The 12168-nt window shown below is 32.0% G+C and overlaps 1 protein-coding gene across 2 annotated transcripts in view; it reads left to right on the top strand.

Moving 5' to 3' along the window:
* Positions 1 to 12168, top strand: part of WDR11 (WD repeat domain 11) — a 102479-nt gene that overhangs the window by 63919 nt on the left and 26392 nt on the right. For both annotated transcript variants that reach the window (XM_056803328.1, XM_056803330.1), the window contains exons 17-19: positions 5879 to 5985; positions 6546 to 6660; positions 8258 to 8429. In XM_056803328.1, the coding sequence (XP_056659306.1) occupies positions 5879 to 5985; positions 6546 to 6660; positions 8258 to 8429 (394 nt within the window). The remainder of the gene's footprint in view (positions 1 to 5878; positions 5986 to 6545; positions 6661 to 8257; positions 8430 to 12168) is intronic.

The following is a 12168-nucleotide window of genomic DNA, read 5'->3' as shown; positions in this document are numbered from 1 at the left end:
TCTTGGGGAGGGTTGTTGGGGGGTTTGAGCTTCCCTGTCCTCTGGAGGTTTTTGATTGGCTTAAAGTCCAGCAGTCAATGAGGATGGGTGGGGAGCCTGGGCTTCCCTGCATTCTGGAGACTTTTGATGGGAGGTATCAGCTTTTGCAAAAAAAAATCATCACGGTTACTGAGTGTTAGTTTTGTGTCAATTCTCCCATGGTTATTTAAAAAGAGTAAAATTGATTTTTTTTCCACATTCACTAAAATAATTTTATTTACATTGTACTTGTTGTATTTGTTCACTCCTTCATAGAGAAGTGTAGTTTGTCAGTAGAAGTTTATATCAACTAATTGATGTCCATAAAGTATAAAATAATACAATGAATATATTAATATTTCAACTTAGGAAGCTTAAAAACAGATAACATTTGACACTTTTACTCATTTTCTCTTATTATTGAAAAGCACAATTTAAAAATTTTTATTTTATTAGTCAATTTATAACATTTTCCCCTGGTTACAAGAATCATGTTCCTTCCCTCCCCTTCCTACCCAGCAAAATTGAGTATAATTGTTTAAGGGAAAAAATGAATCAGTAAAGAAATAGAAAACTTTCAAGCATTTCTGACAAAAAGACCAGAGCACAACAGAACAATCAACTTTCAAATACAAGGCTCAAGAAAAGCATAAAAAAAAGAAATGTGAAAGAGAAATCATAAGTGACTCAATAAAGTTAAACTGTTTACCTTTCTATATGAGAAGATAATATGTGTGTCTTCTAAGAACTTAAAATAATTATGACAGAAGGATTCAGCATAGAAAGAAGATGTGGGACTGAAACAAATAGGTTGGGATGATTTTAAGAATGATTCCCCCATGTAAGAGTTAAAATAGTTGGTGCCATAAACTGTAATAATTAAAATAGTTGAAGATATAAATTGTAGTAGATAAAAGAGTAGATGGTTTAAATTGTGACCACAGAAAATATGGTTTCACTACAGTGTCTTGTTTTAAATCAATATATAAGGTGGTCCCCAGGGAATTATTCCCAATTATTAAATATACCCAAGTCAGCTGGGTTTTTAGAGATTTTAATTAATACAAATGAGGAATTAAAGAAAGAGAGAAAAAAGAAATAATGAGAAAGAGAAAAAAGAAACAATGAGAAAAGGATAGGCCGGCCCAGGGAACCTATCGCCAACCCAAGCCTAAGCCCTAAGAAAAAGATCAGTCAGTCCTTAATCACTCACCACAAGATCTGTCCAAGCAAGGATTCTAGTGACACCAGGCCAGCTTCATCTTAGCTGCCTCCACCAGCTCAATCCTGAATCTGAATGTCCTCTGAATGTATCTGAGCTCCTATTTAAAGGGAATTTTCTCCTATGTCACCTCACCTAAATCCTTATATCTACCAGTCACAGTAGACGTTTTTCAAAGGGCAGACCATTCTTAGTTCACACCTGAGTAGACTAATCTTTTGAGTAATTCACACCTGAGTAGACTAGAATCTCTGAGTAAATTCTCACCTCTTTGCTCCTTGTAAGTTTACAAGTTGCCTGACCTTTATAGGTACTTAGCACCCTTTTGTATTAGTCCTAAAAATAGGCACAGCTTAAGAACTTTTTGTCTTAATATAAGTATGGGTTTAATAATTTTCATTGTTCAGCAAAGAGTTTACAACTTTACCTTCCCCTAAGGCATGCTTAAGTATGGTGAAGTAGAGTTCTCACATTCCTGATCTAAGTAGAGTTCTCACATTCCTGATCTAAGTACCTTCACTGCCCAAATGGGGAATGGTCTTAACCCAACCTTATGAAGTAGGGTCTGAGAATTTTTAAGGTTCACAACCCCCCTGATGATCATTGGGAGACTAGTCTCCCCATTGATCATTTAACATAATCATCTTGTAATCCTAAATGCACTTCTAACTATAGATATACACAATATTCAATTTTCTAAGAGGAAATTAGAGTAGTGAGGGAGGAAATAGAAAAAGAAAGAAAGCAAAACCAATGTTTTGCTAGGTGCATTGACAGAAAGCCAAATTAGGGGCAGTCCCTTTTGGCATAAATGTATACATTACAATAAATGTTCAATCAAAGTTCAGTTCAATCAACCATATCAAAAGTTCATTCTTGATCTTCTTGGAGTAGTCTGGGTTTTCTGGCATCTTTCTGCAACAATTCATTCTCTGGATATAGAAGTTTCAAGCTTCTTTCTTGAAGATCTTTTCTCAAACAAAATCAAAATCTTGAATTTTCATAAAATACAATTTCAAACAAAAAATCAAAATTCTTGGATTTTAAATTAAAATACACCCAGTAGAAAGGAGAAAGGAGAGGAAGAATGGGGGAAATAATTTGACATAGAGGAGACTTGTTTACAAGGAAAAGCTTTTACAGGGAATGGGAAAATGGTCAGGGAAATAATATGGGCAACACTTGAACCTCATATCTAAATCACTTCAAAAAGGGAAAACATGCACATTTATTTAATGAAGGGGGCATGATAAAATGGAGGATAGATAAAAGAAGAAGCCAATGGTCAGAAGCAATACAATCTTTAGAGGACGGACAAGCTAAAAGGAGAGAGTAGGATAAACAAGAAAATAGGATGGAAGAAAATGCACAATTAGTAATCATAACTAAGAATGTGAATGAGATGAACTCACCCATAAATTGAAAGTGGATACAGAATTGTATTAGAAACCAGTATCCAACAGTATGCTGTTTAGAAGAAGTACACTTGAAACAGATATATACAGAGTTTTAAAATAAGGGCTGGAACAGCTGAAGTAAAAAAGGCAGGAATGACAATCATAATCTCAGATAGAGCAAAAGCAGATCTAATTAAAAATGATAAACAGGGCAACTACTTGTTAAAAAGAACCATGGGCAATGAAGCAATATCAAAACATAGATGCACTAAGTGGCATAGCATCCAAATTCTTAAAGGAAATGTTAAATGAATTATAGGAAGAAATAGACAGTAAAATTATACTATTAGAGAATCTCATCTTTCCCCTGTCAGAGTTAGATAATTCTAACTACAAAGTAAATAAAGAAGTAAAGGATAATAATTGAATCTTAGAAAAGTTAGATTTAATAGACCTATTGAGAAAACTGGAAATAGAAAGGAGTATACCTTTTTCTCACCTATACATTGCACCATCACAAAATTTGACCAGTTATTAAGGCATTAAAAGCCTCATAACAAAATGCAGAAAACCAGCAAAATTAAATGTAATCCTAAGGGAATAAGTGGGTCAGAGAATAAATCTTATAAACAGTCAATCATTTGATTAAAGAAAAGGATGAGACAGCATTCTAAAATTTGTTGGATGCAGCCAAAGCAGTACTTAAAGGAACATTTATATCAAAGAAAGTAGAAAACCAAATTACTGATATCAAAAATGAAAAGAGTGAGTGCATCACCAAAGCAAAGGAAATTAAAGGAATTATTAGGGGTTATTTTGTGTGGTTATATACCAATAAAGCCAATAATATACATGTGATGGTTGGATATTTACAAAAACATAAACTATCCAGATTAGCAGATGAGGAAATGAAATACTTAAATATCCCTATTTTAGGGGGAAAAAAATTGAGCAAGCTATTAATGAGCACACTAAGAGAAAAATTCCCAGGACTAGATGGATTTTTAAATTCCACCAAACACTTAAGTAAAAGTGTGAATTCCAGTACTATACAAACTAGATATAAGAGTAAGGTGACATCATTAATGGGGATAATTAAAAGGCATTTGCACAAACAAAACTAACACACCTAAAACAGAAAACTAGGGGGAAAATTTATGGTAAAAATTTTCTCTAATAAAGGCCTTATTGCTCAAATATATATGTATATGGAACTGAGCCATTTCCCAGTTAATAAATGGTCAAAGAATATGAACATATATTTTTCAGAAGAAAATTCAATGCTCTGCATAGTCACATAAAAATGTTCTAATTCACTACAGATTAGAGAAAATCACATTAAAATAGCTGAAATACTCGCATAACTGTCAGATTGACTAACATGACAGAAAATGAAAACGACAACATTGGAGAAGTTGAAACATTGGGACAATGATAACATTGTTGGTGGAATAGTGAACTAGTCCAGCCATTCAGGAGAATAATTAAGAACTATGGCCAATTTATCTCCTCTGTCTCAGCAATATAACTATTAAATCTGTGTCCCATAAGATTTAAAAAAAAAAAGGGAAAAGGGCCTATTTGTACAAAAGTATTTATAGCAGCTCTTTGTGTCAGCAAAGAATTGGAAATCAAGGTGATGCTCAACAGTTCTGGAATAGTTAAACATCTTGTGACATATGATTGTGATGGAATGTTATTGTGATAAAAGAAGTGATAAGTAGTATGAATTCAGAAAAACCTGAGAAAACTTATATGGACTGATGTAATATTAAGTGAGCAGACCCAGAAGAACATTGTATATAGTAACAGCAATATAAGGAAGAGCAACTCTATAAAACTTAAATAATTCCAAAAGACCAGTGATGAAAAATACTATCCACCTCCAGAGAGAGCTGATGGACTCTGAATGCAGAATGAAGCATCTTTTTTTTTACTTTATTTTGTTTTGCAACAAAGCTAATATGAAAATATGTTTTTCATAACTTACTTTGTATAGTTGATATTGAATTGTTTATTTTCTCAGAGGAAGGAGGGTAAGAAAAAAGAGGACTTGGAATTAAAATTTCTTTAAAATGAGTGTCAAAATTTACTAAATATATAATTGTGAGAAATATTTAATGAAATATTTTTTTTAAAAAGCCAATTCTTTGTTAAATATTAATATATTTAGGAAAACTAAAAAAGACACACAGGTATGATAATTTGACAAATTACTCAGAGCTCCATTTTTAAAAAATATGACTTTCCAAATTCTTTGACTGTTGAATATTTTAGTATAATCAATATTTTAAGGTAGCTTTTTTGTGTGCTCACTGAATGCTGCTAGATTTTCCTTCACTCGCAACTGGGAGTACTGTGTAGATCACCTAGTAGAGATGTTGACAAACAACTTGTTATCGCGAAAATTTTGGAAGACTTCTGTATCTTAAAGTATGTGAGTCAAAACACTAGATTTGCTTAGGCTAAATGCTTCATAGAAATGCATTTCTTTTGTTAGATGAGCTTTTTATACTCCTTTCAAAATTATTGAATGTAAAAGGTATTATTTAGCACATGTTAAACATTTGTTAAAAAAGTTATTGAAACAACTTTTTGCTTTTAAAAAAATTTTGTTTTGGTTCTTGCTCATTTAAGAAGCTTTTTTGAGATTTAGGTAAAAAAAATTTCCGTGCACAAGTTTCCATCTAGATTATCTTTGCAAAAATATTAGATAGAAGCTCCATGGAAGATGTGACTCCACCAAATTTTATATTTTTTTGTCATCTAGATTTTCTTTACACTTATTATAAAACCGCTTTTTAAGTTTCCTTTTAGTATAGATTTTATTTTAGCCTTTTGCATCAATCACTTTTAATGACTAGTTTATAATAATAAAGGTGGCAAATATAGCTTTTTAATACATTTCTTTCTGGTGAAGTTTTTTGTTTCTCTTCCTTCAACCCTTCTTAATGGAAATCTCTTCATTTCTTCAAATTTATATTCCAGATAAAATGATCTTTCAGTTTTTCTTTGCCAGTAAAATCTGTGAGCTATGTAGATTTTTAATAGTTGAATCCTTTCTTTGAGATATTTCCTGATTCTAGGTATGGTTTCCATTGCTGTATAAAAAATATTTGTTAAAATTTTATTAAATGATTTTTTTACTACATATTATAGTATATTCTCTTTAAGTTTTCAAAAATTTCCCTTGTGATTATTTCTGCAAATGTGATATTTCTTTGTTGTTTTTTTTTCCTAGGGAAGCATGGGTAGCATTACATGCATTGCTTGGAAAGGTGATACACTGGTTCTTGGTGATGTGGATGGAAACCTAAATTTTTGGGATTTAAAAGCCAGAGTGTCTAGGTATTTATATTTGTTAATAGTATAGTATATTCATGGATTTATAGAAATTAACTTTTAAATTTGCATAATAACTATAGACTTTTTAATTTTCATTTTGGTGTGTGTGTGTGAGATGAGTTAATCCTATTTCATTGTATTCATGGATACACAATAACTTTTACATTTGTACAATAGATATAGAAATTTTCATTTTGTGATTTGAATTATTTGTCATACAAACAGAGACTAACTTTGCTTCTTTTTCACAACTGCTTGTACACCGATGACATGGAGATGAGTTAATAATCCCTTAATATAGTTCTTGAGAATATCTCAGAGCAGAAATTGTAGAAAGAATAGATGATTTTTTACAAAAAGGAATATTCATGAAGTTAAAGTAAGTTATAGTCTATTAAAGAAAGAGAAATAGAAGTAGATCAATGGGAGAGAATTAGAAATAGGTCAAAGGTAGATTTAGTAATCCTGGATTTAATTGTTATTTTATGCTGATAATTTTTTTAAGCATGTAGGTCAGTTTTTGGAAATCTAATACATTCAGTTGATTGTGCTTATTTTGCCAGAGGAATACCAACACACCGAAGTTGGGTGAGAAAGATCCGATTTGCCCCTGGTAAAGGAAACCAGAAATTAATAGCTATGTATAATGATGGTGCTGAAGTCTGGGATACTAAAGAAGTAAGCATCTATTTTGTGATACTTTCATCTCCAAACTTGTTTGTTAAGGTCTTATTTAGCACAATTAAAATATAAATTAAACAATATACATATTTTTTACTAATACTAATGGATACTTTAAAAAAGTATTTAACTAAGATTATCGATTAGAGGTATTCAAAATTTGTCAGAGGTATTCAAAATTTTTATTATCTTTCACCTTTTAAAAACATTGATTTATTTTTCTTGGACACTAATGCATTGCTGGTGGAGTTGTGAATTGATACAACCATTCTGGAAGGCATTTTGGAATTATGTCCCAAGGGCTTTAAAAGAATGTATGCCTTTTGATCCAACAATACCACTACTAGGTTTATATGTCAAAGAGATTTTTTTAAAATGGGAAAGGATTTGTAATTCGGAGGGACTTATAAGAAAGAATGCTATTCACATCTAGAAAAAGAACTGTGGGAATAGAAATCCAGAAAAAAAAACATGTGATTTATCAGTTGTTTATATGGGTGTATGATTTGGAGTTTTGGTTTTAAAATATTACTCTATTACAAAAATGAATAATATGGAAATAAATTTTGAATGATAATATATGTATAACCCAGTGGGATTCATTCTCAACTCCAGGAGGGGTATGAAAGATGGGGAGGGAGACAATAAGAATCATGTAATTGTGGAAAAAAAAGATTAAAAAGTAAAAAATAAAGTGAAAAGGAAAAGATTGACCAAGAAAGGCTTTGCTTGCTTGTTCCAGCTGTCATACTGTAAACATGTGCCTTTTTCAAGATCTATTTATTTTTATGTTTTTTACATTTTTGTACTTTCAATGTACTGATGACTTTGGTGTTTAAAGTGGTCTCCAAGTGTAGTGTGAGTAGGTTTCTTAAGCATAAGGCCATGATGTGCCTTACTGAGAAAATACTGGTATTAGATAAGCTTTTAGGCATGAGTTATATATAGTACTCTTCATTGTAAGTTTAATATTAATGATTCAACAATATGGTACAACCAGAAAAAGGAAGAGAATATTTTCCAATCTGTATGTGAGGCTGCTCTGGAAAGTAATAAAGTAAATGGTGTGATCAGAGGCTCACAGGAACCTAACCTTTTATTTACCATAGGAATGGTGGTTCAGTATTTGCTAATACATTGTATTATAGAACAAAACTCATGTGAATGACAAGAATTGACTGTAGTAAGAATACATGTATGCATAGAGTACATAATTCATATATATAAAAATGCATATACAAAACATATATGTATATGTCTATATAGATATCTACAGAGATGTATTGATATATATGTATGAAGATATCAATACAACTATGTTAATATCTATATACAGAAAAAAACATTGATTTTAAAGAGTGCTTTTTAACTCTAGATATGACATATAGTCAGTGTTTCTATTTTATTACTATAAATCATTGGTTTTGAATTGCATCCTGCCTGTGAATGAAAAAATGCTAAAAGCCCAGATTATTTTAAACTTATGTTGTGTAATTTGCAATAGGTACTATCTTTGTTTGCTTTTTCTAAAACAGTTGATCCAGTATACACATCTTCATCTTACTGAGGGTGACAATTGCATTCACTTTTCAAGGTTCAGATGGTGAGCAGTTTAAGAAGTGGAAGAAATGTCACTTTCCGAATATTGGATGTGGACTGGTGTACATCAGATAAAGTGATCTTGGCATCAGATGATGGATGTATCCGAGTCCTAGAGATGTCAATGAAATCAGCCTGCTTTAGAATGGATGAACAAGAATTAACAGGTACGTAGGTGGAGCCAAGTTGCAGTTTATAGGGCTAATATACTTTAATGACTTTTCCTTTTTGCCTTGGGCTATAATCTTTTAGGAAGAAGGTTGTTTTTGGTTTTTGAGGTATATTGACTGGTCTCTATACTGTTTTTAGAAGCACTGAATTCAGAGTAATCTATTAATGTCAAAATTAAATCAGAGTGTTTTTATCTTTGAGTTACATTAACCTTTTAAATGCTAAACTCCCAAGAAATTCTACATAGCAGATATTTTAGCTGTCTCTTCTTTGAAGTGTATTATCCAAAAAAGTTGTAAGACATTTACATTAATAAAAATGGCTCCTTCTCAATGTAAGAAAGTACTCAAGTGTATACAGATTTAGTGTTAATGTTTGAACTAGGTGACACCCGAAGTCCTTTGTAACTATCATTCTGTAATGATTGGCATTTTCAATACTGGTACTGGAAATCATTAAAAAGACACTTTAGTAGTTATGCTATTATGCATCATAAGTTGAGTAGCCACATCAAATTTTTTTACTGATTTTAGTGATTTCTTTTTGTAATTACTTTGTAATATATTTGGTATTTATACAGTAACAACAATTATGCAGATTGTTGTTACTGTATAAATTGTTTTTCTAGATCAGTTCACTTGACTCTACATTAGCTCATAAAAGTCTGCTCAGGTTTTTCTGAAATCAGCCCCTTCATCATTTCCTATAGCCCAGTCATATTCTGTTACATACATATGATACTTGTTTAGCCATTCCACATTTCATGGGCACCACTTTGTTTTAATCCTTTGCTGTTTTTATTGTTCATTGTTTCAGTTATGTTTGATTTTTCATGACCCTATTTGGGGTTTTCTTGGCATAGATGCTGGAATGGTTTGCTATTTCTTTCTCCAACTCATTTTGTAGATGAGGAAACTGAGGCAAACAGGGGTAAGTGCTTGCCCAGAGTCACACATCTTTTAAGTGTTTGAGGCCATATTTGAACTCAGGACCATGAGTCTCCCTGACTTCAGGCCTGGTACTGTATCCATTGTGCCACTTGTTCCCACTAGCAAGTCTTTATTTGACATGTATTTTATTTGTTGTTGTTCAGCTGATTTAGTTGGGTCTAACTCTTCTGGAACCTTTTTGGGGTTTTCTTGGCAGTGTACTTGGTATTTATACAGTAACAACAATTATAAAGATTGTTGTTACTTTATCTATCCTCATAGATCAGTTTACTTCACCCTACATCATCTCATAAAAGTCTTCTCAGGTTTTTCTGAAATCATCCCTTTCATCATTTCCTACAGCATCTCCCTTGGCAAATATCCAGGAGTGGTTTTCCCTTTCCTTCTCTTGCTCATTTTATAAATGAGGAAACGGAGACATACAGAATTAAATGACTTGCCCACAATCACACAGCTAGGAAGTCTCCGAGACTGGATTTGATCTTAGGTCTTCCTGACTGCTTGCCCAGTACTGTATCTATTGGGCCTCCTAGTTTTCCCTTTTTCTAGTTCTTTGCCACTACAAAGTTCTTGTATACATGGCTCCTTGTCCTCTTTTATAGCCCCTACTATTATTAGTATCACTGGGCCAACAGGATGCAAATTAAAGTAACTTTTTGATCATTTTTTTCAAATTGTTTTCCAAAGTAGCTTGACTAATTCGTAACTCTTATCAGCTAGGCATCATTGTACCTATCTTCCCATAGCACCTAAAAATTGTCATTTTCCTTTTTTATCAACCTTGCCATTCTTATGGTTATAGGTAGATTTAATTTGCCTTTCTTTAATTATTAGTGATTTGGAGCATTTCTTTTTCATATGACTTTTAATAGAATAGATTTTCTCCTCTAAAAACTACCCTTTCACATCATTTGATCATTTATCAATTGGGGAATACTTCTTATTCTTATAAATCTAAATCATTTCCTTATGTCTTAGGAGCAAGACTTTATTAAACTTGATGTCAATATTTTTTCCCCTAGTTTTCAGTTTACCTTCTAATTTCAGCTCATTGGTTTGTTTAAAAAACTTTTAATTTTACATAATCAAGATTCTGATCATCTTTATCCTTTGGGTGTGAATTTTTCCCCTGTCCAAAGATGTGACAATTGGTAATTACTTTCTCCTTTAATTTAAGTCATGTACTTTAAATGTAAGTCATGTACTGATTTAGAGCTTTTCTTAATACACAGCATACACTAATTCTGTTCCACTGATTGACCCCTATTTCTTAACCAGCATCAAATCACTTCTATGATTACTGCTTTGTTGTATATTTTGAGAAATTATTTTGTGAGGCTCCCTTCCTTCTTATCTTTTTTCATTGTTTCCCTCAAGATTCTTGACTTTTTGTTCTTCCAGATGAATTTTGTTTTTATTTCCTTCTAGCTCTGAAAAGTAATCTTTCAGTAATTTGCTCGATATTGCAATGTAGCAGTAAATCAATTTAGGAAATATTGTCATTTTTATTATATTGGTTTTATCTATCCAAAAGAAATTAATATTTATCTCAATTTTTTTTTTCCAATCCTGCTTCTATCACCTAAAATCTAGCTATTCCTTCTAAGTTTAAAACATCTGTAAATCTGATAAATATTCCATCTATACTTTTTTCCAGCTATTTGATTAAAGTGTTAACTAGTACAGGGCCAGTCACAAATTCTGAGGCATTCCACTAGGAATCTTTTTCATAGGAGCATTTTGGATCCTCTCATTCAGTTAGTTCAGAATCTGTGTAACTGGATTAGATCTTCTAGCCCGTGCTGAATAAATCTTGTCCATAAAACTATCATGAGAGTCCATAGGAGATACTTTGCTGATCTAAGTTATGTCCTTGGCATTTCCCTTATTTTCCAGTGTGTCAAAAAGAAAATGACATTAGGTGTCATCACTCATTCTTCCATTTGTGTGTTCATTGCCTCTTTCTTTTAGGATACTTACTAACCACTCATTAAAATGACTTTTGCTAGAAGTCATAGTCAAACTCACTTCCTTATTTTGCAGACCTTATTCTCTTCCCCATTTTGAAAATTGAGTCATTGCCTGTTTCTGGACTTGTGCCATATATTCCTGTTCTCTACCATTTTTCAAGATCACTGATAGTGGTTTAACAGTTGCATCTTCTAATTCATTTCATATCTTGGATTGATAATATTTGTCTCGACCTCATAAATTGAATTTATTGAACCTTGGTATTCTCTTATTATTTCCTTATTTATCTTACATAAAATTGATATTTTCAGAGCACATTAGAGTATATCCTTCTTCTACTCAAGAAACTTCAATGGTGTTCTTTTCTCTGGAATAAAATATAAATTGCTTTTAGACATTTAAATTTCTTCACATCTAATTTCACAATATATTTAGGCCAATTTCACATTACTTTTCATTACTTTATGTTTTACCCAAACTGTCCTCCATACTCTCCCCCGAATGGCATGTTCAATGCCTCTAACATTGTATTTCTTCACAGTAGTATCATCTCCCAATACCTAGAATGTGCTTCCTCATCATAACTACTTCTTGGAATTCCTATCTCACTCCAAGGTTCAGCTCAAGTGCCTGAAACTTTTTTTGATTTTCCTCCTTGTGTAATGTCCCTTCCCCAATCTTGAAATTACTTTTTATTTATTTTGTATTTGTTTCTGTATATGTTGTCCCCAGTAGAATTTTAGCTCCTTAAGGGCAAGGACTTGGCTAGCACCTTGTATTATGCTCAGTGTTGTTAAATTGAATTGTCCTTTGA

This window comes from Monodelphis domestica, chromosome 1 (assembly GCF_027887165.1).
Source record: "Monodelphis domestica isolate mMonDom1 chromosome 1, mMonDom1.pri, whole genome shotgun sequence".
In the NCBI taxonomy this organism is placed as follows: domain Eukaryota; kingdom Metazoa; phylum Chordata; class Mammalia; order Didelphimorphia; family Didelphidae; genus Monodelphis; species Monodelphis domestica.
This window is presented reverse-complemented; position numbering and strand designations above follow the sequence as displayed.